Source organism: Brugia malayi, assembly GCF_000002995.4.
Source record: "Brugia malayi strain FR3 genome assembly, contig: Bm_v4_ChrX_scaffold_001, whole genome shotgun sequence".
In the NCBI taxonomy this organism is placed as follows: domain Eukaryota; kingdom Metazoa; phylum Nematoda; class Chromadorea; order Rhabditida; family Onchocercidae; genus Brugia; species Brugia malayi.
Window position 1 is genome coordinate 5346294 of NW_025062479.1, and position 26587 is coordinate 5372880.

A 26587-nucleotide genomic window follows, 5' to 3' on the forward strand; every position below is an offset into this window, starting at 1 on the left:
TCTACACTTCCTTATTCGAATTCACAAAGTAAGAAGCTAGAATAAAATTAAACTTCAAGGAGAAAACATAAAAAATAAAAAACTAGGATATAAAAACTAGGAATTACGTTTTACACGTAAGTTCGAAAGTTTCCAGCCATCCCAAACAATGTTATTTGCTTAAACAATTATTTGTCTAAATGACCGTGAACTGAACAGGTATGCTTGATATTCATTTAATAAGCCTATACAAAATGCAGAGTTTTAGTGGCCAAAATTCATCCTGACGTCACGAAATACACGGTGCTAAGTTCTCACATGTTTCTAGCACCAAAAATTTTAATTCACTGCAAAGAAACAGAACCAAAATGCATCTAAAAAGTTCCCTGCCTAGAGATAATTTTAAAAGTATATTAGGAAAATCAAGAAACACACAAATGAAGAAGTACGTTACAAAAAACGAAATGAAACAGTATGCTACAAACAATGAAAATCAAATGAATTCATCCTGTTATTGTACAGTCTGAAAGAGACTGTACAGTAGTGCCTGATATACTCGACACTGATCCATCCGCAGACGAGCTTTTCTCCGTCATTTTCGTCCGTATACGTTGGTATTCCTGAGTGTAACGTTTTAGATCAACCTCAACTTCAGGGCCACCTAATTCGAATATTTTCTAAAAACACAATAGAATATTATTTAGAAATTTTGTTTAAAAAGTTAATGCAAGTTAAACAGAAATAACAAAAAAAAAAACGACTGTTACAAGATTATAATAATCATTAAGCAAGTAAAGCAATTCGTGCAAAAAAAAAAAAAAAAAAATGAAAATAATAAATAATAAGACAATCGCATGATATCCCACCTCTGGTGCGATTTTGTCTAGGATAAGACGGCAACGAAACTCGCCAACTGAAGACCATAACAGATGCACAATACGTAGAAGATGATACTTCACACCAGGGTAGCGCTATAAATTTGATAATAATTTACATGGCAATACAAAGCAGATGTTCCACCAAATCACAAAATCATTCTGCAAAACATATTTAGAAGGAATTCTTCCAAGCATTAAATCAGCATATGAAGGTAATCATCAATTTTTTATTCGTGCTAAATTATAAACCCATGCAAAAATGGCTTACATCCAATCCTTTCAACAGATATTCTTCTATGATGAAATGTGATGCTTGCTCGGTTGATAAAAGATGGTCAAACGGTGCAGATTGTAGCAACCGATGAATTACCAGATGTATCCATGGATCACAAAAGGAAACCTAGAACTATTGGAAATCTTGTTGAACACACTTCTTAAGTGGTATCAAAACTATTTCCCTCTGAATTTCGCACCTTATATTTTAAGCGAGGTAGTGCTTTCAGGTATCGCATAATGCCTGGCAAATCTGAAACACGACGCTTGCTTGAAAGAACATCCAAAATATAATGAACCCAGAGTAACGCACACGTCATATCCGTCTTTAAGAAACCCAACATTTCTTCGGACGGATCAGAAAGAAAATCACTCGCAGGATTTTCGTCAATAATTTCATCTACAAAAGAGCCTAATAACAAACTGTGATCACTCCGAAATGTTATTGGTATAAGATAAAGATGATCAAACTTAGAACATTAGTCGCTTAAATACTAAAGAAAATTTTCTAGTTTACACCAAAATTCAAAATCTGGATCATTCTAGTAAAAATAATATCTGTAGATCAATCCACTCCGAAGCTGAACCAGTCTTTTTCAACTCCGCGATATTTAAACATGCTTTAATGATTCCCTGCATTTCTAACTATCTTGCATAGCTTCTAGCAAAACTACTGGTGATCTAGTTCACTTACCTGGCGCCCGACTGAGTTCATATCGTATTACGTCCTCTACAATAAATGTAGTAAAAGAAGCTAGAAATTTCGTAAAAACGACGGCGTCAACATTCTGCAAGGCAGTTATATCGTTAGTTGATAAGACGCTATGTGCAGAAGCTCCAAATGATAATAACCTGAAAGTATATATATATATATATATATATAAATAACAATTTATCTGAATGGAATCCAAGAGTTGTTCAAATCAAACCTCAGCAGAAGTTGCAAGGGAACTAATTCTCTCGGCAATTGACCAGTAGCATGCAAAGCTGAATCGCGCAATACTTTAATGGCCATTGAGCATAAGAAGTGTATAACATGTGCATCACCAGCAATCATTGCTAAATCCCCAATTACCTAACAGCAAAAAGAGTTAATCAGAAGATTTAAAAAATATATATATATATATATATATATATGAAATATACAAAGCACGGCAGCATTTATGGACACTCTTGAAACTGAACTAAACATATTTTTGAAGTTTTCAAGATGAGAAAAAATTTCGACTTAATATTGGATTAAGGAGTATGAACAATTCGGATATCGTAAGTCCAACCATCAAACTGACTGAAGCCCAAGGTTTAACGAATGACATCGTTATATTCGTTTACAAAGAGTGACTAGACCTAATGGAATATTAAATAAGTTTAAGGTTTAAAAAACAATGCACAACTTCCGCTTTAGTTTTTTTCGTTGACTCCAATATATTTTTCAGTTTGATTGTCTGTTGCGCATCCAAATGTTTGTCTCTGACACAAGCATCCAAACACCAAGCCAAGTCATGACATGGATCTAAAAGCTAATTTTTTCGAAAAATTTTTAAAAGTGTTCTCCATAACAACCTTGTAGTTTAAATATTATGATACAGAACCTGATCGGATCACAGATTCAATATTTAAATCATGAGCAGACATCACAAGCTCCATTCGCAATGAACAGTATATTGCATCAGCCGATTTCAGAAAACGTTCACGGATAACGTTGTTCAATCGTCGATATAACGGTTCCTGATGACCAACCATTGTCATTAGCTCTATAAATTACACTGCTGAAAGATTGTGATTAGTTTTATGATGGCTGAGTTTTTTAGGAATAGATCAGAAAACTGATGAGCTCAAATTTCAGCTTTGCATTAGAAAAAATCGATATCATTTACCTAAAATTTGCGACCATTGCCGTCTGGATTTAGTAGTTTCACATGTAAAATAGTTCGTTGGTGACTGGTCCACTGTCTGCATAACTTTCTGCTTTTCATCAATATAGGAATCTATAACCGGAAGTATTGCATCTATGTATAATGAATCGTTCTTCAGCCAAATCTGTTGTCGTACTGTAACCGCACAACTGTCGTAAAATTCCCGATCAGTCACAATGACTTTTAAGTACCTGATCAAATTCAACCCACTCAAGAAAATAAATGAAGTTTAAAGCAAAATAAAATTCAGGAAATTACGATCATTACCTGCATAAGTAATTGTTGAGAAGAATGTGTTATGCTCAAAAAGTTTGCAAAGTAAGGACACACATCTCTGTTGTATTTTTAACGACCATATATATGTATATACATGCAGTTCGATGCAGAAAATACGACCGACTTATTCATACCTCAACTAGTCACTAACAAAAAATCGGGGCATCCTAGAGACAGAAAACATTTACTATATTCTAAAGTTATAAACAAGAAGTTGTATGAGCACTGGACAGCTCAACAGTCCTTCCAGAGGAAGATGAAGGATGAAGGAAAAAGCTTTTACGAAAAACCGAATAACATTTGTAGATCTACGACTTCGGTTTCGGCCAGACTTCACTCTTATATCGAATGGTGTTTTTTCCGTCACATACAGAGGTAATGGGTATAGCTAATAAAAGTACTTTACTAATATAAGGTTTCAGAGAAAACGCAGCAAAATGAATAGCGAAATTTTAATAACATTTTCTGTACCTAAAAACGTTATTTTTTCATTTCCAAGGAATTTTTTACTTCCAAAAACGTCACTGATTAATACATACCGATCTGGAGCTTTTGGTAGTTGCTTCAGTGTTTCTAACACAAAAGGCCGAATGCTAGGGACTCGATACAGTTTGAAACTTTTCTCCAGCTGCTTTTCTAATAACTGCACTGATTCTATAGTTCTTGCCGCACCTAGACTTTTGATTTTTGCAAGCAGCAAGTCCGATATATTATTAGCTGCCTGGAAACATCCATTACGAAGGGAATGAAAAATGCATCACTTACAAGCATGCAAACCACTTGTGCCGCTTTCCAAATATAAAACAACTTACTTCTTCATGAAATTCTGTCCTGCGAATATTATGCAAATCGAGAAGTCGTAATGCAGGATTTAATGTCGGTAGCTGAAAATAACCGTGAAGTGATGTCAATAACTTCAGAAATTTTGAATTCTTAAGAGTAATAAATAAGGTCGTAATAGCTAGCTCAAAGACAATTTCACGAAAAATATCAAACATATTACAAATTAGAATTCAATCACCTAACAAGAATGCCGACAGCAAAATATGATTGCTGAAATAAAAGAGTAGCGACAAACACATACACACACATGCATACCATCCTTGTGGAAAAATGGCATGAACTGTTAAAAGGAAAAACACTTCATTAGTGTCGAACTCGGAATGGTAGTTTTACCATAATTTTTAGCATCAGATGGAATGGATATATAGCAGAGAAATATTGACAAGGACAGTAATTATTCAAATTTTATGCATCCATAAGTTCATATTAATAGCTTTTGAAATAACTATTCTCACAATAAAGCCCTGCATCAGAATGCCAAGATTTAACGAATACCTTAATACTATTTCGTTCCTGGAAATTTTTGATCGTTTCGATAGGATCCGCACATGTCATTAATAAATGTCGCAGCCTTCTAGAACCATCGATATTCTGATTTTCCAGATCCGTTACCCATCGTTTCTCCGCATCAAGAGATGACCCCATGGTCTTTTTGATTTGGAAAATATACGGCTAATTGAAGCAGTGAATATTAGATCATTTTTTCTCCAGAAAACCATGAGCAGTCATAGCCATGAGGAACCATGGGGAATAAAAGTATCCTTTAAAAACCTTTCACTTCCTGTAAAATAAAAGATATAACATAGTCTGTGCGATCAGAACCTACATGCCTATTGCAATTTAGTCCCAAAATAAAGCTTCGTTATCCAACAAGCCTGAAATACACGATGTCATCGTAAAGTACAAATCAAATGTTTTGGTAGAAACCACCCATAATGTTTATAACAATCATGAACCAGCCGCTGAATATTATCATTAGGTGGGACGAAAAGATGGGGTGGGGAGGCTTCTGTTTCTCGAGACGTAGTCAATTTCTCAGTGCGCGAAAGAGAGGGGGAAGCATACAGTTCTTGTGTTGTTCTAGGTTTTCACTGTAATTATAGAATGTTGAGGACAGGGACCAACAATTACCCGACGTGTTCGGGAATGAATAGAGCAAGTGCATCACACCTACACTTTTCGCGGTTATGTCTTGGCGGTGAGATTGTTCAAGTACCGACCGTCATTGTAGAACAGGTTCGTTATGCATTCATCCACATGCCTCTACCTAGATTAACTACCGAGTAAGTTCTGGTTGCTCAAAATGACTTAAAGTATTTCTAATTGTGTTATATTTCTAATTTAGGCGTGATTTAAAGTACGCTTTTTATATCAACATTCAATATATTCTTTCAGGAAACCGTATTCAGGGCTGTGGTAACTAAGCATGCATTTCGAAGTCTCGGTACCGACACGCAAAATTACTTAAAGGTTGTAATTCATAACTCTCGATCGTTCTTACTAGTGCATGCTTACACAGCATTTAATTATTTAGAAATAATTCGAAGACAGTATTTCAGCGTTTCTTACCCAAGTATGAAGGATCAAGTAAGGATGAAGAGCAAATTCTGGATATTGTGTTCACAGCAGATCCGAATTTGTATTTTGGAAACCCGTTGGGAAAACTACATTCAAAAATTCGATGTAAGCTTAGTTCGTTATTTCTTAATAAACATAATTTGTACAGCATGGTTGAAGATATACATCTTTGTCTTCCTTGATTAAATTTGCTAGATAGAACAATTCTCTACTTAAGTTGTTGGTTGTACATGGATATTAATCTATGTATTAAATCTTAATTTTATGTTTCTACAATAAAGCGAAACTTTCTGGATATTTTTAGGTGGTTGGTTTAATCCAGAAAGACCATCAGATCAAGTGCAGCTACGTGACAATCGCAGGGTTTTGTACGACCATTACATACGCCATTATTATATGACTGTTTTGAAATCACTTCTCATTTCCAGAAATGTAAGTGTTTTTAAACGCAGTTCAAGATAAATTCGATATGATATGTGATTACGATGAGAAGATGAATTTGAGAGGTGACGGTTGGTATAGACGAAAATGTCCTTTTCTTAAGACTAATTTGGCCGATTTCAAATGCATAATTATGGAATCATAATTATTTTCTGCGTTGTATATGTTTTGTTCTGTAGTATTGAATTTCAAGATTTAGTCATGTTTTGCCTCAGAAAATTGTTGACTTACCCACTTTGGCATGCGTTATATATCATTTCACTGTATATACAACAGTTTTAGAGGGAATTCGTTAAATATACTAATTCAAGTGTGTTTGAAGAACCTACAGCAAGGAGAGTGCTTACTCCTGGTTGTTTTCGTAAATCGAAAATATCAAAAAGAATTAAATGGCGTACTGCAGCTCGGCTGAAAATGTAAGTTTCAAAATAAATTTATTTTTTAAGTGGTATAAACTTTTCAACTGATATTTGTTTAAGTATTTGATGTATAATTCATACCCAGCTGTTTGTGATAGTCATGTACTGATGAGCGATGTTCAGTTTTTATTTAATAACAAAAATTCTGTTTATAATATAAATTTACACGATGATTATTTGTGTCCATTGCTGATTATTTTGCATAAAATTGCAGAATATTAGACCGGGTGAGAGAGGAAGTTGGGGAAAAAGCAGGCTTTTCTTCGGATGAAGAAGGTAGGCTTCCGTCAAGATATTTTGACTTTACGGTTGTTTTCTGAAATTGTACATATTGTTTTAATTTTTTATTCAAAGACTTTTCCACTGCACATTGTGGAAGCAAAAAAAAAAAAAAAAAAATGTGGATTTAAATAGGATTGCACTACGGAATGCTAATTTTTTCAAGAGGGATCGAGCTGTCAATAGTGTATAAATTTGGTTTCACTAGAACCAAATGAACACTTTTAAATACTTTATTCGTGAAAGTACTACACTTAATTAAATATCTTCTTAATGTGGTTTGTTTATATATTATTTCACTTTCAGAATTCGGTGATTTAAATAGAATTCCAATGGCTCGTGCTGGGCAGAGTACTCTTTTTTCCCCTTATTTTGTTGGTAAATTTTATAATTTAGAAAGTTTTGTGCAGGTTCAGTTTACTTTCTTGTGAAAATGTAATTACTAATTTCATGTTTCATAATATTTAGAAAATGCTTTGTTTATTCTGTGTTCTGTTTCTACTACTGACTTAAACTTCATTGAAGGAGATGTTGAACATATGTTTGGAATGGTTGGTTCCTAAAATCCCTTCTTTCAGATTATGATCTGCATCAACCAATTTACATGGATGATGTCAAACGGATGCTGAAAGATTATAGAAATCTAAAGGAACAGGAACCTGTATGTTACTTATAAAATTCAATTTTACTGAACTGAAAATTTTTAATACGTTTGTTTAGGACTCACCTTCTCTGGATATTTCGGACATTGGTATTGAAAACGTTTATGAAAGAGCCGGTGTGGCTTGCATTGCTGAAAGGAATTTGTCGGCTGAAGTTTCTGAGGCGATGAAAATGCCATTTAAATCTATAAAATAAATAAATTTGTTGTGGTGAATTTGTATCAGTATAACTTGCCTGGATTTTAGATATATATCATGATGCTTTTTAAAAGTGTATTATTTTACTCCTATGATGCTATATTTCTTTTAATCAATTTTGTCACCTAATTAAATTTGTGAGATTGATGTCGCAGGTATTATATAGCTTATACAACTTTTATTATATGCATAGCATAATAAACCATTCGACTAAATTACTTGTGTAGATAATTTTAAATGATGGCTATAACACCCAAGCTATCTAGATTTATCTTTGCTATTTCCATTTTAAATAAAAGATGGACATTAGTAAAATGAGAATAAATTTTTGTCGGATACTCGCAGTTGATTTCTTGAGTTTATTAGGTTCTTTTGCAAGCGGAGATTCAGGATCCTGGCGCAGGGTTTTCTTGGAATCAGATTTGGAGCGATCTGAGATCTTGGATAACGTAATATCTAATCGACTGTAGGGAATCGCGTTATCAATGTTTTAGTGGTAACGAAGCCGTTAAGTATAGTTGATAATCAGGTAACGAGATTTGTCGGGAGATTTTTCATATTCATCTTTGGACTTTCCACTTCATTTAATAGGAAGGTTTCTTTCATTTTCTGCATTGTACTTTTAAAAGATACATGTCAGTGTGATTTTTTACTTATTGGGATCGTTAAATAATATCGCTTGCTTAGACCATGGCTGGGAAAATGCTGCTTGCATTTTTTCGGCTCTTTTTCGCTGTGTGAAAATAATGTGTTCACAGCGTAAATGTTGAAATACTACAAGTTCTCCTACAGAACTTTGTTAATGAATTATAGATCTATTAAGTTAACATGAGTTAGAGATGAAATGCAGTTTAAGTCGACTATCTAGTAATTTATAAATCTTTGTGTGAATTGTTTGATTCCCTTACTCGTCATCTTATGAAAGACTCACAGAAGTAAAGTAATAAGTTATTGGTTGCAACTGATTCTCATTTGGAGTTCTAAATTTTGATAACCGCTAAATAATGTAATAAATATTCAGAGTTTTCTGTGTTTTAGGTTTCACGATGTTTTCTTAGATGATCCGTCACAGATTGCGTTGTTTAAATGCAATCATCGTTATCTTATTTGTAAGTTTTATGCTCATTTTTCTTTTGAGATTGTAGATTTATTTATTTATTTTTTCACTAAAATAATGAATCATTAATATAAGCACAAATAACCATAATAAATACATAATACGCAGCAATAATTAACAACCCTGCTCTATTGTGGTAGATATTACGTGCGGTAAAATACCATATGATGGTAACAATAGCTAGATTTAGGAAAGAACAATTGAGAAAATTAATCTGGGACCAAAATTTGGGTGTCACAAGACGCATTTAAATGCAGTAATAAGAAGCTTTTTTTTGACAGTTCCCATTTACTTTCCTTTCTCTTGTTTTTTGTTGACTGTGAGCTACCAGTGATAGTGAGCATACAGATATATTTTTCGTTATATACTGAATTTTTTAACTGCCATATAGTTGTAATAGTAATTTTGTTATAAACCCACAGGTGACGTAACCATGATGTTCTTGATATGGTGTATTTTCGTACATTTGGTTAAATGTGTCATTTTTCCACGCACAGTTGACATAGAAAACCTTTTTCTAGGTAGGGTTTTTTATGATTTATTTACAAACTCCATATCTAAGTGCTAGTGAAAACTTTGAACGTTCACGATACGATGCTCCAGAAAAAGATTCAGTCTCTGAACAAGATGATGTAAGTTTTTCTGCTAACATGTCATATATTTGGTTCTATATTTAGATTAAATTAGAAAATTTAATTGGATGAAACATCAGATTCTTGTTAGTGAAAGGACCACTTGCGTTTTGCGTTCTCTTTACCAATTTAACTACTTATTAGCTGGTGCAACTGAATGGTACCGATTATCTCCGGAATTAATTTCACATGCAGGACTCCGTTGTTAACATTCATAAATTTACGATACAATTCTTTCTTTTAGATCTTTTGTCTTGTTACAGCAAAAATTTGAATTGGGATGGACGTTTCGAACTACACCGTTACCTTTAAGTAAGGAAGAAATTATCCGTTCCATTGAGTTTCTTAACGCAAACTATGAGATTCTGAATACGGATAAGCATATTCAATTGCAGAGTGTAGAAATTGTACTGGTTGTTCAAGTAAGTTCCTTTAAAATTCCATTTATGTTAAAATATGATTTACGATGCGTTTTTTTTTTTTTTTTTGTTACTGTAAAATGTAGTTTTAAAAAACTGCTGGAATTTTGTTATGATTACATATCTTTTCCTGGAAGATGCTTTTTCAAATGCAATTATGTGACAAATACTACGGGGAACTTTTGCAGGTCCATAATCGTATCGAATATTTGAAAGAGTTGATTGCTACCCTCAAAGATGCCCGATATATTGAAACTACGTTGCTAATTTTTAGTCATGATTATTCGTCTGCCCTTATAAACAAACTAATTACAGGGATAGATTTCTGTTTAGTATGTTATTTACTGCAAAATGCAACTGGAATAATTCAGGAAAAAATATTTTCTTGTCAGATAATTCAAACTTCGGAATTGTTAGAGTCTATGAAATTAGAACTCTTAAATGATTAAAAGTTTTAAATTAGCTAATAACTTCATTACCGAGAAGTCCGTGATATCTGCAATGACTTTCTGTTTCAGGTTATGCAAATATTTTATCCATACAGTATTCAATTGTTTCCAGATGTTTTCCCTGGGCGGGATCCTTTGGATTGTCCAGAAAAGGCAAATAAGCAAGAGTAAATTTGATCTACTTTTGTATCGAATGATTTTTTTAATTTAAAATTTTTCTGAGAAATTTTATGACTTTCCGTGTATCTTTAGAGCAGCTTTTCTGAAATGTAATAATTGGAAAAATCCGGATAAATATGGACATTTTCGTGTTGCGAGGTTAACACAAATCAAACATCATTGGTGGTGGAAGGTTTGTTTTATTCTGAATTTTTTTTCTAATTATTGTTGTGGATTCATGTGCTAAAACGACTGTAATAAACTTCAAAGCGGTATATGGACTGTTTCTTTGTTATCTACGTAATTCTCTTTGAAAATAAATTTTCGATTACAGATGAATTACATATTCGATGGGATATTGAAGCAATATGCATTAACAAAGGCATGGGTAATATTACTGGAGGAAGACCATTATGTTTCGCCAGATTTCTTACATGTTATGCGCCTGATTGTGGACAATAAATCGAGGTGTTTTTTAATTTGGAATCTTGGCAATTAGCTACAAAATTTCGTGACTTCCAGCTAAGTCTTAAGGCATCTGAGTGACGATTTCAAGTCTTACGAACTTGATATACAGAAAGTCTTTTACGTGCTATTGTTTTGTTGTTTGAAATTTTTTTTTTTTTTGTTGAGTGAAATTTTTTTTGTTGTTTTTTTGCTGTACTAAGAATAGCATTATCTACAATGCTTTTTAGTTTCTGCGCGGAATGTCAAGTGATAAGCCTTGGATTATATCTTAAGCAGTACAATAATTTTAAGACCAATTTGAATCGGCTAGGTATTCATCCGTGGTTTAGTTCAAAACATAATATGGGAATGGCTATCAATGTAGACACATGGGAACTTATCAAAAATTGCACAGAAGTAAGTTTCTGTTTTGTTCTTTAATAAAGTGGAAATTTTTCTTCTGGCTTAAGATTTGTTATGTTTTTAGTTGTTCTGTAAATACGATGACTACAACTGGGATTGGTCGCTATTGCGCGTTAGCATGAAGTGCTTGCCTGCAAGATTGAAAGTTATTGCTGTTAAATCTCCTCGTGTTATACATATTGGTGATTGTGGTATACATACTCACCGTTGCGCCGTCCATAATGCTGCTGCATTGGTTTGTTGATCCTTTGATTACAGAGTAAATTTTATGTCAAGATTGATGAGCTTGGAAAGCTAAAAATGCCATGAAATTTTTAGGCTGCGGAACTTTTTAGTAGTTCGGCGGACTCATTGTTTCCGAAAAAAATGATAGTGGCAGAGAATCTGAAGCGAACATTAAAACCTTCGAGGGAGAACGGTGGTTGGGGTGATATACGAGACCATGAATTATGTCTCAATAATTCGCATGTACCTGATCTTTCTGCTTACGACTTTTATTTAAATAATCTGGCAGGCAACAATAATTATACGTATATCAGCCATCCTCTCATTTTTCCTGTCTAAGATTCAAGGTAATATTTTGTATGAGCACAAGTATCACTTCATATTTTATATCAACTTGCTTTGTACTTTTTTTTGCGAAGTGTTAATTTCAATAATTTATATTCAGACAAGTTAAGTCAGTATGTTTATACAGTTTTCCAATATTGTTCATAATTTTTCGCTTCATTTCGTTTTAAACAACGTTTTATTCGGATTTCTGAAATCTAATATTAATTTTGAGTCGCACATGAATGTATATTGTCTTCATTATTTATAAGCTCCCTTGAGCCAACATCATCTTCCATGTTCTTTTATCGAAGTTTATTTAGAAGCATTCAGTGGAAAACATTTCCAACACAAGAACATCTTTTAGGTGCAAAACTTTTGAACATGTTTTGCAATATTGGCTAGCGTGACATATTTTTTTTTTGTATTGGATGAACTAGGAAGACAACATATACGGAGCGTGTGTATCATTTTTGTTACATTGTCGTATCTTGTTTCAAATTCTGCAAAGAATTTTATGGTCGACTAAAATTTCAAAAAATGGTCTTTCATTCCCTTTTTTCTTGACTGCTGTGAAATATACTTGTGAAATATCAGGAAAGTGGTCACTCGTTATATCATTCTAAATCTGCCCTTTATGGAAAATTGAAGTCGGGCTATCTTTTTTGGAGAAATTGTCGATTAAGACGGTATCAGTGTATCACTTACCTTTCGTGAAGTGCATGATTAAACAGCATTTTCATTTTCAATGTTTATTTTTCAAATGTATTACAATTTGGTGGCCCAGTTTGTCACTACTGCTTCGGAAAAAAAAATTTTTTTTTTTTTTGAGGTGTGGTGGGAGAGTGCAGTAGCTGTACTGACTTATGTTTTGTATATTTACAGCACATAGCGCGGAGGCATATTTAATGTTACCATGAATAAGGAAGATCGGTGCACAATCTTGTCAGTTATGTTGGTGAAATAACTTCATTTCAGTTCTGAAGCACTTTAGAATTCAGTACACTTAACAATTTCATAATATATTTGGCACGATGCATATCCTATTAATTTAAAAACTTCTTGTGTTGGACATAGTTCAGCTTAGTTATCTGTACACTGTATGGTTAATTCTGTGACAAGTACAAGTTATACGGTCTTTTTTTTTTTGTATAGCATTGTCCTAAATTCCTTTTGGTCACATCACCTCATGTAGACAATCAATAACATTTTCGCCATTGCAGTGATTATCAATTGTTTCCAAAACTGAAGCACCTGAAATTCAACCGCTAGCTTCCCTCTTCATTGTATTCTTGAGCGCATCTCCAAGAAACCGATATCGGCCTGCGAATTAAGAGTGAAGTATAATTAAAGTAACCCGACTACCGTTCTCATGTTAACATGAATACTGGAAGTTGACAGCGCAAGAAACGTCCAGTACATTCACATAGTAAATGATAGACCTGCATACGTTGTAGCAAATATTACATTGAGATGAAGCAGTTTCCTAAGTTCAAATGAATTAATAACACATCCAATGAACCCACCATAAATCCGTAAATGTGCAAAGGGTTTTAGTGTGATTCGTTTGAGTTCACTATTATGATCCCACTTGAATGACTGATTGCCCAGAAAATGTTTCTTGCTAAATTTAAAGATTTCTTGTGGAATTAAACAACATAACGATTCCCGGACGACACATTACATATTTTTTTGCCGAACATCTAGAAATTCCAAATGCCTTTCATAATATTCCTAATTATAAAATACATTTATATTTTATACAGCGAATTATATGCAGATTATGAAAAAACTAAATAATTTTATTCACAAGATTTTTATACGGTGGATCATATACAATAATAAAAGCTTTCATTCTACGAAGTTACGTTTCTTCGTATGTGACCTAAAAGTCCCATTGGCAGATCGTTCGTATGTATATTATGATAAACATCGATCCAAGAATCAAAATGTACTGCGCTTCCAATCCAGAATAACAAACATGATAACAGGAAGTAGTAAAATGCACTGCCTAGTGAACACTGAAACAACCTTAAAGCTCAATGATGAAAACATGACAGAAGCAATATTACTGATGTGACTTTTAAAGCAAGAGTCAAAGTCCATAAAAAATAACTTACGTATTTCATGGTTTTAATAAACGGTTTTGAGCTATCTGCCATAACGATGAATATAGTGAATACATTAATGAAAACTGAAAGATAAACCTCTTAGGAGAAACCATCGAAAATGTCTTTAAAATTTTTTAAAAATAATATTACTGATGTTACTTTTAAAGCACATAAAAAAAGGAAGTGAAACAAGAATACAACCGCTAACCTAGCAATACAGTCACAGCACATAAGAGCTTCTGTACTTTCAGATTGCGTTTCACACAAATGAAAAATAAAGAGAAAATAACGAATAAATATAATAAAACGCCGAAAATCATGAGGACGCGTGCCAATCTCAGACCTGAAAGTGAGTAAAGATGACACTGAGCCAAGAAAATGCTTGGATACAGTAAATAAATTTAATTAGAAATTGGTCAGTTTTAAAACATATATTGAATCACCTGTGGAAGGTGGAACAACATCAGAAGCGGTAATATCCTGGCCATTGATAACGAAAGTACTATGTTCACCATCCAACCAACTTGTGCATCTAATTCCATCCCAAAATTCCCCACTTTTTACACAGTCATCTCCTAAACCACGCTGAAAACAAAAGAAGTTATAAAATTTCTTTGTGTTAAAAGGAAACTGGACAAATAAAAAATTTATCTATATTTACTGGTCCAGTTTTTATATAACCTGTACTGCATGTTCCCTTTCATTTCTGCGATTTCGCAGTGCATTGAGCTTTTGAAATGGAAAGGTACTTATTTCACACTTCACACGATGTGCTACAATATAAAATGAATGTCATAAATTACAATATCCTTCACATATTGGAGGCTGTCGATAAAAGTCTAGATTTGAGCTACAGTGGTTCATTAAATCATTAAACTGCTATTAGGACCGACAGTGGAATTCATACATTTCAAATGGACCAATATAATACAAGAAGCGACAAAAACTGTAAAAACCTGATAAATATATGAACCATTGGTGTGCACCAACCATGCATTGTTGAAAAAATGGAATGTTTGGAAAACAGCGGCAGAGACAACGAACATAAAAGCAACAATCAACTCCCAAAAGAAACGGTTATGGCGAATGGCAGGTCTTGCCATAGCAATTTTTGTTGATCCAAAGCTTCCTGAAATAATTTCCATCTCTTGAAGACTATGACAAAGAAATTCTTTTTTTCTCTATTTCCAAGCGGTTTTGAAGAAAATGTATTACTGTCATATAATGAAGGTAAAAAAATGAGTACCAGTTAACAGGCACAGATCAAAGACGATATGCCGCAGTTATGAATAAAATGGCAAACAGCAAAAGGCAATACCATTTCCTCTGTTAGTACCACGGTGCTTCTCTGAATGTGTGAGCTGTACATAACAGAGCAGATCAAACAACGCAACAATTTCCATTCAACCCCAATCTAAAGTCTGAAATGAATATTTCAATTTAAGAGAGCATATTATGCTCTGTCAACGTCAGACACGCATTAACTTTTGTACAATAAGAAAATAGGTCTGAATTCATTGTTGATTAGTATCTACATGGTTTAGAGCACAACAGCGTTGTTGAAAGACGGTAAGTCATAAGAAAGCAGGCATCTACAACGAGGCATTAATAATTCTTGTCAACGCAGTTTATGACAGCTAGACGAAACATTTGTAAGTGGGGGTTCACTTAATACTGGTGGAATAGTTCTATATAATCCATCAAGAGCTAAAATACCTAGCGCAAAATAAACTGACACCACCACTTCAGATGGATAGGCACAAAAGAACTAGTCGCGGTAAAATGATAACGGAATACTGCACATGAGATCACTGCGGCAGTTGTTATCTCTGAGGGGTGTGGGACATTGCTTGAACCGAAAAGGGGTTGTTAATAATTCTTTAAGATGTAAGGAATAAATATTTCAAATTATAAATACCGGAATAGGGATAAAGGTATTAAAAGTCAGATCATGGCAACGGCCCAGCTATATCATGTTTCTAAAAATTTTGAGTGTCGTCCATAAATAATTGGTACTATGAATTTATGCTGGAACAGAACGATCAGTCAGTCACAAAGGATGTTTCAAATTTCCATTTCGTGTCATATCGCTTGATTTCTTTGGTAAACCGGCTACAGTACATTCCCATCCTTGGTCCAGAAGATGTATCCGGAAGCGTTTGGATTTGTTTGGTAAAATGAGGAATAGAAGAGGATAGAAAGTATGCTAAACAATGTTATACTATCAGTTTCAGGTTAACTTCCGCTTTTCTCCGTTTGGTCAGTTGTCTCAGTTATTGAGTTAGGTTGCTGGGAATGCAAGTTTCATCAGTCATAATGTTATGAGACGTAGGTATATCATCATGCTGAACGCCAAAATTTGGCCGAAATTCAGGTATTCCTTGGATTCAGTTTATGGTTTCAAAGGAGGTTGTGAAGCGTTCGGAGTTGTATCGATAGTTCTTGTTAATTCGCACTTTACGCTTTATAAGCTGCCTGTATAAATATAAGAGTGTTAAGATTTTTTTGGAAATTGAGTGATTTCCATGAGACGCTGTTTTCAATAACTGTTGCCTACTCTGTCAGATTTAAGTTGTAATCGCTTTGATATTTCCTAAAAGATGTATTTGAAATAGTTTTATTCTATTAACTTTTTTTTGGCGACTAATTTTGAGCAAAACATTACTAATGATTTTTTTGTTGAATTTCTAGAACAATTTAAATCATTTTCTCAGGGACTGCAATGCAATCGCAACACTTTAAGAGGCAAAGTACTTTACTTCAGGCGATTTCCTAAGAATAAAAATATTCTTTTGGAAGTTCATTTTATATCATCGTTTACAAAGTTCTCCTGCGATTTTTCAGATATTTCTGAAAGTTGATAGCAGTTCAAGCTTTTTCTGACATTGCTGTTGGAGTTTCGTCATTTTCTTCAATGTAAATGGTTTGATTTCTTTCTTAATTGGTAACTTGGTTTCTTGTTCATTTCATGCAACTTAGAGTTGAAGGAAAGTTCTTAATCGGAAAGAAAGTCGACAAATTTCAGGTTGAATTGAAATTCTTTCAATTTTTTAAATGGTAAAGTTTATAAATTGCTTTCGTGTAATCTTTTAATTGTATAACTTTTGTGGTAATTATGTGGTGAGAGGTTAAACATTAAATGGTTGTGAAACTAATTAATTTTGTTTTTTATTTATGCTGTTTACCCTAATTCATTGCCTTCAGCATGCATTCCTTCTAGTATTTGGATTTGGAATTTCCTTTTTACTGTTTTCCCAAAACAAATTTTATATTGAAATGAAACTAAGGCTTGAACAATGAACTATCTGGCCTACTGCATTCAAATGTTTGCACAAAGTTTAGGTTATCAAATTTGATTGCTGTTTTTAATACTTGAATTTTAATTTATCGTAATATTATGCACAAAAATAATGGTGTAAGATGTCGCTATTATATGTATTAAATAAACATTATGGCATAATTTTCAACTTCTGCAATTTTTGGAGAGAAAAGATTTTTTAATTGAAATTTCAATCCAGTAATGAATTTCCTCAAAAACCTTAAAGGAATTTGTTTTATTACCCAGTCGCCTACACCATAAAATATTTTATTAATGTTCCTAATTCCAACAACAATGATTGACATCAATGTTGAATTGATGCAGCAATAGATGCGTTATTTTTGAAACTTTTTTGGTAATGAGATGATCAGAAAACTGAAACGAGAGCTGCACTAATAAATTACACTTCGGCTGGAAAATTGCATAGACTAGCAGTTTATAATTTGGTAATAATTGAATAATCCGTTTCTGGCAATAAATCTAGAAACGCGTTATGAAATGGTTGAAATAAGGTTCAGATAAAATTTCTCTGGTTAGAAAAAAAAATATTGGAAAAATTTTTATGGAAAAGCAAACCAAGTTAAAAATTTGCTAGTAAAATTAAATGTTGAGAATGGTTGATATGAATGAATTAGCAATATACGTTCATATAATTCAAAAACCAAAATAAAGCGTCTTAGCTTTCAACAAATAGTGTATAGGACGTGACACAGAATCTGTAACTGAGAATGTTTTTGGTTGGGAACAAAACAAGTTTATACCATGGTATTCCGTAGTTACTGCAAGCAAAAGAAATTTTTAGCATGATATCGTTGTTCACTGTCGCAAAATGGTCATTTGAAGCAGGAAGCTATATTTTTTATATTTTTAATATTCTCCAGTTTTTTCGTTGCTAACGTTTAAAGTTTGCTTAATGCATTACTGTGAATAATGAGCTATTGAAGAAGTGTTTATAACATAAATAATTTTAAATACACTATGTTTCAGATGTGTAGTAGGGATTATTCTAAGCACTCATTTGTCATTTGTTGAAATCAAGCTATTTGGATTTTAATTCATCGGAATTAGTTTTTGTTGTATTGTTGCGCTGTTCGTAACAAATTTTGCTGTGTATGATGCATAAAGAGATGACAATTTTCTTTACGTCTCAACTTGCTCTTTTAGCTTCAGACATGACGCTTGATGTCTGAATAGAATGAGTTCTTCTGAAGAAGCTGGGGCGACTGAGCCTGGAAGAAAAAGTAGCGATAATAGATTGTGAAGAGAATGCATCATTAGATAACGGACACTGCTCTATTAGAAATTTCAATGCGTATTACCACTAAAAACTTGGGAATTAAAGAAATGGGACTGATAACTTGTTTCATCAGTTCATATTCGTCGCAAGAGGCAAACTGAGTACGTATGTTGATTGCATGGTCCCGGCCAACACCTCTTGGGAAAGTTTACTAACTTAATGACATATCGACTTGGTGTCACAAGTTTTCTTATACGTCATCCGACCGACGTTCCTTGACTTGCATAATCTCTGATTGAGAGTCGAAGACATTTTGAAACTAATTTTGTTTGTGTGAACTATTGCAGCTCGTCATTTCCAGAATTGGACGTTATGATTGATTTAGGTGGCGATATTCATTGTGTTTTAATTCCAAACATTTCTTTCCGTATTCAGAGAGATTCTTATTCCGATTCAACATTAATGTCTTCCACACGAAATCCGCGCTCTCTTAAACGATTCAGACGTCGAGGGGTGGAGACTCGATTCTCGTTATGTCATCCTTCACATGCGTCTGCTGCTAGTAGCAGTTTGAGGCGTCCGTGTAACCGTATGAGTTCCGTACATGAAGGTTTGTAATTCCCTTTTGCTTCACTTCATTTTAAAAATCTTCTGATTTTCAAATGTTCCGCCAACATGCAGTATGTGGCAATTTTATATGATCAATTTTATACCGCTAAGCCAAGTTTTTCTAGGTGTCAAATCAGCAAAATTGACATTTTCTCAGACTAAAAGCGAATGAAGTGCAAAGTGAATGCACATATTGCTTGCACATAAGAAGAACTTTTAGCTCTTAATGCTATTTTGTTTGAAAGATAAATTAACAACTGATTGAAGACAGCATCTGCAGAAAAGCTGTTTTGAATGTATCAGTGTTTCTTTTTTAAAGTAACCATTGCAATTGTTAACATTTGTTTCAGGTGTCTCCTGTGATGGTTGTATGGCACCAAATTTTGCAGGAGATCGTTACAAATGTCTTCGATGTTATGATTTCGATTTATGTTCTCGATGCTATATGGAAGAGCGAACAGCAGAAGTCTCATCCGAAAATCGTTCTTTTCGTGAAACCAATGAAGAGCATTCTCCTTCTCATCCAATGCAGTGTATTATGACACAACAAGACTTTGGTATTTATGTATATTGCTTTATGGTCATATGCATAAAGGTGAAAGTACTAAGAGAGCGGTATAATTGAGTTTCTACAGTAATGAGCTTTTGCTGTACAGTGCCTATATAACGCTTCTACTGATTATTCAACCCACTGTTTCGGATGTGGAAAAGAATTTTTCGTGCATTGTTCTAGAGTGCATACTACTTTTTGAGCCAACTTTAAAATGTGTCATTTCGTTGCAGCGTGCTTTAAGTGATATTTTAAGAATTGGCATACCACGGCGACCAAATGCATAGCTGGGACCGTTTGCGAGTTGTAATTTTTACTTGTCCAGTTTGTGGTCTTCAAGGTTTTTCACGTGAACGCTTGGTTTCTCATGTCGTTGATGAACATTCGACTTCACCACGATCTCCAACGCAGCGGACTGAAATGGTTTTTTTTTTTGTTCTCTTACATTCTGTGCTATGCCTTAAATTTTTTAAGAGTTTTGGATGAAGGTTGCTTTAACTTTTGTTGACATCTTTCTAACTATGTGTGTTTAATTTACTCTTGATTATTCAGATGTAACACATTTTTTTTATTCTTAAGTTTGAACATGCATTTTTCAGGCTTGTCCAATTTGTATTTCCACCGATTTTTATCGTATTGGTTTTGGTGATTATATGCCTAATCATCTTTCTGATATAGTATTACACATGCAGGAACACCACATGCAGACACAATATGTGAATGTCTCTAATAATAGGTAGTGATTAGGTTCTTTTTTAATCTTTCAAATCTCAGTTTCGCAAATTATATCCATTCATGTAGCAGAGGACACTCATGTTCATTTCCCTGCTAATATGTGTTTCTCTCCAAGTCTTGTCTTTTATAGCAACAGTGGAGTATCAGACACTGCTAACGTGTTGTCCGAATTTCTACGCGACCGCGATCTGCGGCGTGTAGTTGTACATAACGTGCCTTTGGTCAACAATGATTCTGATGTCGAAGATTCAGCCACAGGTGGAATTCGTCGTAATACCACCAACCAACGAGATGGACCACTAAGAATTGATACAGTTTCACGCATTCGTCGTAGGCCTCTTGATAGTAGTGCAGCTGAGCTAAGTCAGTGCATGTTCATTCTAAATAATAGTTCATAAAACAAAGAATGGTACATTTGGTACATTATGTAAAAGGAAGGACAAAATAATTTAGAAAGAATTTAGAATTAGAAATATTTAGAAAAAAAAATCAGAATAATTTAGGAAAAAATGAATGTTTTATCGCTATTGTAGTAATATCTTTTATAACGAAAAGTGATATGAAATTCGGATACTATCCTAATTTAGATACATTTATTCATATTAATATATCTAAATTTTTAGATTGCAGTTCATGTTCGCTTATTATGCTCATATCTTTTCTTAGTATGTGACAAATTTAGTTTGACCCATTACATTTGATTCGTTCTGAGTTTGTTGACTAATCTCTTTCAGCCCGAGAAACTGGTGATTCTCTGATACAGCCAGCAGGTTTTTCACCGATACGCATGGGTGGCCAAATACCTACCGGACTTTCACCCAGTTCGGCTATGCAGCCTGCTGCTTTATCATCGGGCTTCTCCAATCGTCCAAGTATACAATCTGGTGGCTTTTCTTCTGCTCGTTTATCTGCTTCAAGAGTTTTGGTAAATTTTCCCGTGCATTTTTTCTATTCCTAAGATTTTGTATGCTTTATCTGTTCTTTAAACTCTAAAATTTATGAAACAAATTGTTTTAGCAACCTATTCGATCAACGAGAGATTCTACCGGTATAGGACATGCTGGAAACAACTCTTTATCTGCTAATTCTGCTCTAGAAGCTCCACTATCACCGTATGAACCTCACTCAGAATTCCTTAGTGATAGTGGTGCGACAATTCGAACCTTTCAGTACCCTATTACTGCGTATTCTCGTCCAACTGTTCCAAGTGAATATATATGTTTGAATCATCATTTAAGAGTGGTATCTGTTACAGCTATTACTATAATTTTTTCGAGCTTATGCACATTTTTTCTAGATCATGGTGTGCAGCGAAATCAAAGAATCTCTGCTGAAAGTAGCAGTCGAACAATGGGTTATGCTAGACGTTTCGTGGTGCGTGAACGAGACCAGTCGAGAAATGAAGCATTATTTGGTGCCCCTCCCGGTTTCAGAAGGCTGGAAAATGTCGAAGCTTCAAATGTAATTGAACTCCCTGTTGCCGGAGTTGCCGCATGTTCTGCTAGCAACTATAATGCTAATGCAGCAAATTTTTCAAATTCCGATACAGCAGATGCAACAGCTTCGAGTACTGATGTGCATCCTGTTCTAGATATAAGCGGTGGTGCATACACTACGCAGAGTAGTTCGCAGGAAGCTTTAGTCGAAAGTATTGAGGAACTAGAAAGACAAATGGAACGAAGTGGTAACAATGAAGCCAAAAAATCGCTGAAATACTGCACTTTGTTTACAGCTCTGGCTAAACCATCATGTTTGCCAGTGTTGAAAATCGAAAGGGTTAGGTCGACAAACGACGGTGAAACGAAGCAGTCATATGCACTGACTTCTGATGATGATGATGATTACAGAACCAGTGATGAAATTCCACCGCTTCGTTTAATTATGAGGATCGGTCGGTCTTTACGATGCACGTACAAGCAGCGTAACCAAAACATCGTACAACAGCAATCTTATCAGGTGGCAGATGACTTCAATGATTGGTGGTCGTCACGATTTAGTGAACATTTACTTGCAGAATCAGCAACACGTGCGAATCGAGCAAATATTGACGTTACACATGAGGTATTTAATTTTTATTGCTTTATCTGGTTTTTCCCTAAATATCTATATTTCATACAAAATAAATACGAGAACTTTTGGCATACGAATGTATTTTTTTATATTTAGTACTTCATTTTCTTTTTTTTTTTTTTTTTTAAATATCGTTGCAACTAAATCTATAATTTTGAAACTAAATAAATGCATAATCATAAGCCCAGTATTTCTTGAGATACTGGATACATCGCTCGTAACATCCGACCGATCGATAGTTTCACGTGGTGAAGTTGCTTTAAATCGTGCAATAGAAGCGTTACGAAGATTGGATTCACGTCATACTCACAGTAGCCGACTTCCTGTAGCGCATGATGTCATCACACAAACCAACAGTCCTGTTTATATGGTTCATTTTTGTGTTTCTTTTCTAAAGCCCTTAGTAGTTAGTTTCACATTAACTTCAAACTAGAACTTTTGACAGAAAAATCGGCACTCATTTTCTTTGATGCCACGCTGTCGGATGTCCGCGTAATCGTTAGAACTCAGTTTCAACAATTTCTTTTTACTCATGTCCAGCAGATTTTGGCCTTTTCCGCCAGAGAACTTTTCCAGTATTTACTTTGAAAGTGGGAAATGGGAAAAATTAGGCATTATGGAAGCATGAAGCGTATCTTAGAAGATTGAAGTAAGCCAAAAAAATGCTAGCGCATGTTGACAGGCATGGGCAATACTTCAATGGTAAGAATTACTGAAGTCAATTGAAAAGAACAATTTAACAAATTGGCATATGTTTATAAGAGACGATTTCCTCGGTTTCTCGGATGTAAAGATGCATTACTGAGTGGCACGACCGTGCTGCATATACAAAAACATTTTGATCTTCCATCTTTGTTTAGTTCTAGTCATTGTAATTTATAACATTTTTAGAGTGAAGATATCGTTCTTGCGTTCATAATAGGTTAGATATTTAGAGGATTCGGAAATTATTCATCACATATTGTGGTTCAGTTTGTTTGGCTTATATACGGGTGTCCTCATGCAGATTCTTAGTTCACTAAGCAGTACCTTTTTTTCGTCCTCTGATTCTGGGCGGATGTGATTGCACAGGAAGTTGCTGTTTTCATTGAAGCGTCTAGTTTGAATATTAAGCAATTAAAGATGTTACTCGATTCGTGAAAATGTGTAAATGCATTATTCTTAAATGGAAAATTGATTGATGCTGACTTGTCATGAAAAAAACGTTGTTTTAGGGTTTGATTCGCCGAGAGGAACACATGACTCCAAATTCTCACTTGTCTTCCAATTCGCATTTTAACAGTCTTTCATCAGGTGGACGTTTGAGCAGTATTCCTACACCTAATATACTGAGCGAGATGAGAGCACGGAAATCTGTGAAAGTGCAAGTAAAAGGAAATGGACAACATGATGGTGATTGCAGTGATTTCATCAACGAAGTTTTCAAAGTATTTACATGCTATTAGTTTTTTAATTTTTCTGGCTACTGCTTGGAAATCATGTTTCCACTTTGATTTTTTTTTTCTGCGAGATTAGTCAAATTTTAAATGAATAGTAATGTGGCTTCTTGTTTGAGGCTCCAGAAATTGATGCATTGTTGGATGTCAAATATGTCGTAAAAAAGCGCTATTACAAACCATATGATCTGAAAACGGTAACTTTTTAATAAGTCTGATAGTTTATTATTTGACGAGTTTTTTTTAGAAGCTCCTTATGTTGACTGACATTAGGGGAATCAAGCAATTTACAGAAAAGTTACATGAAGAGTTTCCGATGTTCCTTCCATCAATCACATGTTCATTCTTATGAATGGCGACCCTGTTGTGTTGTTTACATATAGTTATCGCATTTGTAGGATGAGCAAAAGGAAGCGGTAATGATTCCATGGTTAGAAGAACAAGATGCGTTGGACCTTTCAGTAGATATGTCTGATGCAGAACTTGATGACGAAATAATTGACCTTCTTAGACAAATCCCGGAGTTTGCAGATGATGGTTTGTTTATTCCCAAGTTTTTAATATTTTTTTAAAATTCTAAATATACAGTTAACAGTGTTGCTTTAACTGCTTTAGAGATAAAAGAGAATGCAGTGGCTTATGTAGATCTTTCGAAGTTTGAATAATATTGTTCTATTGATTTATCAGTAATGCGATAATACTGAATAGTGATTTTGTGATTAAAGTAGGCTAATCTATTTCGAGTCCTTATTTGTCTTTTGACCAATTTAGTAAATCATTTGCAAAAAAAATTTAATTTCATTGTAGAATTGACTCTTGGTGGGAAACTTATAAAAGATGAATGCTATTCTGAAGTTGGATCAAACAGCGAAGCGACAATGTTTGATTCGGAAAAAGGATCTGATGAAGAACTGCTAATTAAGAAATGTGAAAGCGCTGATCTGAAGCGTCCGCAAGGAGTGTTCACTGTTACGTAAGTATCCTTCATATTCTATGTTGAGAATCAATTTATCAATATATGTAGTGATTGTCAGGAAAAAAATATTTTAAGAGGTATGTTTGGTGCCAGTTCAAATGAGCGGAACGAATTTGAAACGGATTACTGGAAAGATTATCGATTTCTTCGCAATCGTAGGAGTGTTTTTGTTTTAAAAAAGTATGCCTTTTTTCTTTACTATGAAGTTTTTCCACTGTAAGGTATTCATAGAAATTAAGTAAAAATTTTGGTAATCGACGTGGTTGTGATTTTTTTTTTATGTTATATCTAGGAAATTTAATTCACTTTCAGTTATAGGACTATTGATATATTACCGGAGTGTACGCTTGCACCCATGGATCACCGTTTGATAAAGCAGTTGATATTCGGGAGGCTGGATATTCCAATATCAGTTTTTAACAGGGCACATTATCTTCCTGAAATTTTCATGCGTATTATGCGTACCAATCTTCGCATCCTTTATTTGTCACGGGAAAGAGAAGAATTTCTGGAAGAAAATATGGGAAGGAAATTTCTGTTTACAAATAGAAAGGAAAACGATATTTAATTCAAATTCCGATCAGAATGCAGGACATCCTTTTTAGAAAAGCAGTATAGACTTTTTTCTTTAAAGTTATATCATTAGTAAAACGAGTGATTTTTATCTGTAATGGGACTAACATTTAAATTTTCAGGAAGAGGTTGTACCAGCATCGGAGAATGAGGTAAATGTGCAGTACGATACATGGATCGTTAAAGATGAATGCGATGACATGAACACACCACTTGAAATTCCTCCTGAACTATGGTATTTCCTTGATCTAGCTAGCTTTTTTGATCCATAATTGTCCTTCATGAACAAAACAACTGGTTTTATCTATAATGCTTTAATTCATTTCTGAATCCTCAGCTGTGTCCACTTTCGCTGATAAGTTTTTAAATGATTTTAACTGACATTTTTTTTCGAAAACTTTAATCCTCTTGAAGTTATTGTTATTTGTAACGTATTACGAAAGGCTACTGACTTTTGAAGGGGGACCTTGCAATTCTAGAAGTTTTTGATCAAGTTCTTCATATTTTCTGTAATATATATATATATATATATATATACCTAATTATGCTTGTGATTGATGCGTTGTCTTTAAAGTACCATATACTTCAGCTTAACCGCTTCTCAACTTATCAATTTGTATTTATTGCTGTAATCAAAATCTGCCTATAAATTCTTTTTACGCCTTGATTAATAATGGCAGTCCATAAATTATCTGGAGTTTTTTAGTTTTTTTTTTTCCTAGCTGGACTAGGAAAAGTATTTTAGAAATGTATATGTCTGCAACAGTATTTTGGCAGTCAGTTGTTATTCGGAATCCCGGAATAATATGAACTTCGTAGTATAGTATTCGTAGTTATCGATAAGATTCGTCGTCCTAACTTAGTGCGATGTGACACTAAATACTGAAGTGTGAGTGTTACTTCGCTACTGGCTTAAGAAATTTTATTCAAAGTAGGTCAAGAAATATTTAATACTGCTGGTCTTAGAATGTACATTTTAGATTATGAATTAGAGAGGGGCATTGTTGTCGAGGTAAAAGAAAGCTTTACAACAA

The 26587-nt window shown here is 34.0% G+C and overlaps 5 protein-coding genes across 6 annotated transcripts; 3 read left to right on the forward strand and 2 right to left on the reverse strand.

Moving 5' to 3' along the window:
* Positions 1 to 482: 482 nt before the first annotated feature.
* Bm10999 (Uncharacterized protein) lies at positions 483 to 4810 on the reverse strand (the record flags this gene model as incomplete). Its single annotated transcript, XM_043073703.1, has 12 exons — positions 483 to 656; positions 846 to 950; positions 1126 to 1257; positions 1331 to 1530; positions 1825 to 1982; positions 2060 to 2205; positions 2525 to 2643; positions 2723 to 2884; positions 3008 to 3237; positions 3862 to 4043; positions 4135 to 4206; positions 4661 to 4810. The coding sequence occupies 12 exons, from the start codon at positions 4808 to 4810 to the stop codon at positions 483 to 485; spliced, it is 1830 nt and encodes a 609-aa protein (XP_042929637.1).
* Positions 4811 to 5269: 459 nt separating this feature from the next.
* Positions 5270 to 7740, forward strand: Bm11000 (Uncharacterized protein; the record flags this gene model as incomplete). The annotated part of the gene is made up of 9 exons (XM_001899264.2): positions 5270 to 5401; positions 5561 to 5635; positions 5725 to 5848; positions 6048 to 6175; positions 6467 to 6600; positions 6818 to 6879; positions 7189 to 7260; positions 7461 to 7543; positions 7603 to 7740. The coding sequence occupies 9 exons, from the start codon at positions 5270 to 5272 to the stop codon at positions 7738 to 7740; spliced, it is 948 nt and encodes a 315-aa protein (XP_001899299.1).
* A 1060-nt stretch (positions 7741 to 8800) lies between these two features.
* Bma-gly-20 (Uncharacterized protein) lies at positions 8801 to 11952 on the forward strand (the record flags this gene model as incomplete). Of its 2 annotated transcripts, XM_001899263.2 has the most annotated exons (10): positions 8801 to 8851; positions 9381 to 9491; positions 9755 to 9913; positions 10099 to 10242; positions 10429 to 10526; positions 10612 to 10711; positions 10853 to 10986; positions 11214 to 11382; positions 11453 to 11623; positions 11707 to 11952. In XM_001899263.2, 10 exons carry the CDS (start codon positions 8801 to 8803, stop codon positions 11950 to 11952), a joined length of 1383 nt encoding a protein of 460 aa, XP_001899298.2. The 2 variants fall into 2 exon arrangements, with proteins under 2 accessions (XP_001899298.2, XP_042929638.1); XM_043073704.1 differs by lacking the exon at positions 9381 to 9491.
* Positions 11953 to 13793: 1841 nt separating this feature from the next.
* Bm11001 (Uncharacterized protein) lies at positions 13794 to 15451 on the reverse strand (the record flags this gene model as incomplete). Its single annotated transcript, XM_001899262.2, has 6 exons — positions 13794 to 13958; positions 14058 to 14131; positions 14257 to 14391; positions 14492 to 14633; positions 15005 to 15177; positions 15367 to 15451. The coding sequence occupies 6 exons, from the start codon at positions 15449 to 15451 to the stop codon at positions 13794 to 13796; spliced, it is 774 nt and encodes a 257-aa protein (XP_001899297.1).
* A 3615-nt stretch (positions 15452 to 19066) lies between these two features.
* Positions 19067 to 25548, forward strand: Bm7523 (Uncharacterized protein; the record flags this gene model as incomplete). Its single annotated transcript, XM_001899261.2, has 15 exons — positions 19067 to 19214; positions 19564 to 19770; positions 20020 to 20186; positions 20363 to 20499; positions 20629 to 20861; positions 21233 to 21423; positions 21516 to 21705; positions 21796 to 22559; positions 22768 to 22938; positions 23783 to 23995; positions 24124 to 24201; positions 24403 to 24541; positions 24812 to 24977; positions 25056 to 25160; positions 25299 to 25548. 15 exons carry the CDS (start codon positions 19067 to 19069, stop codon positions 25546 to 25548), a joined length of 3159 nt encoding a protein of 1052 aa, XP_001899296.2.
* Positions 25549 to 26587: the final 1039 nt, after the last annotated feature.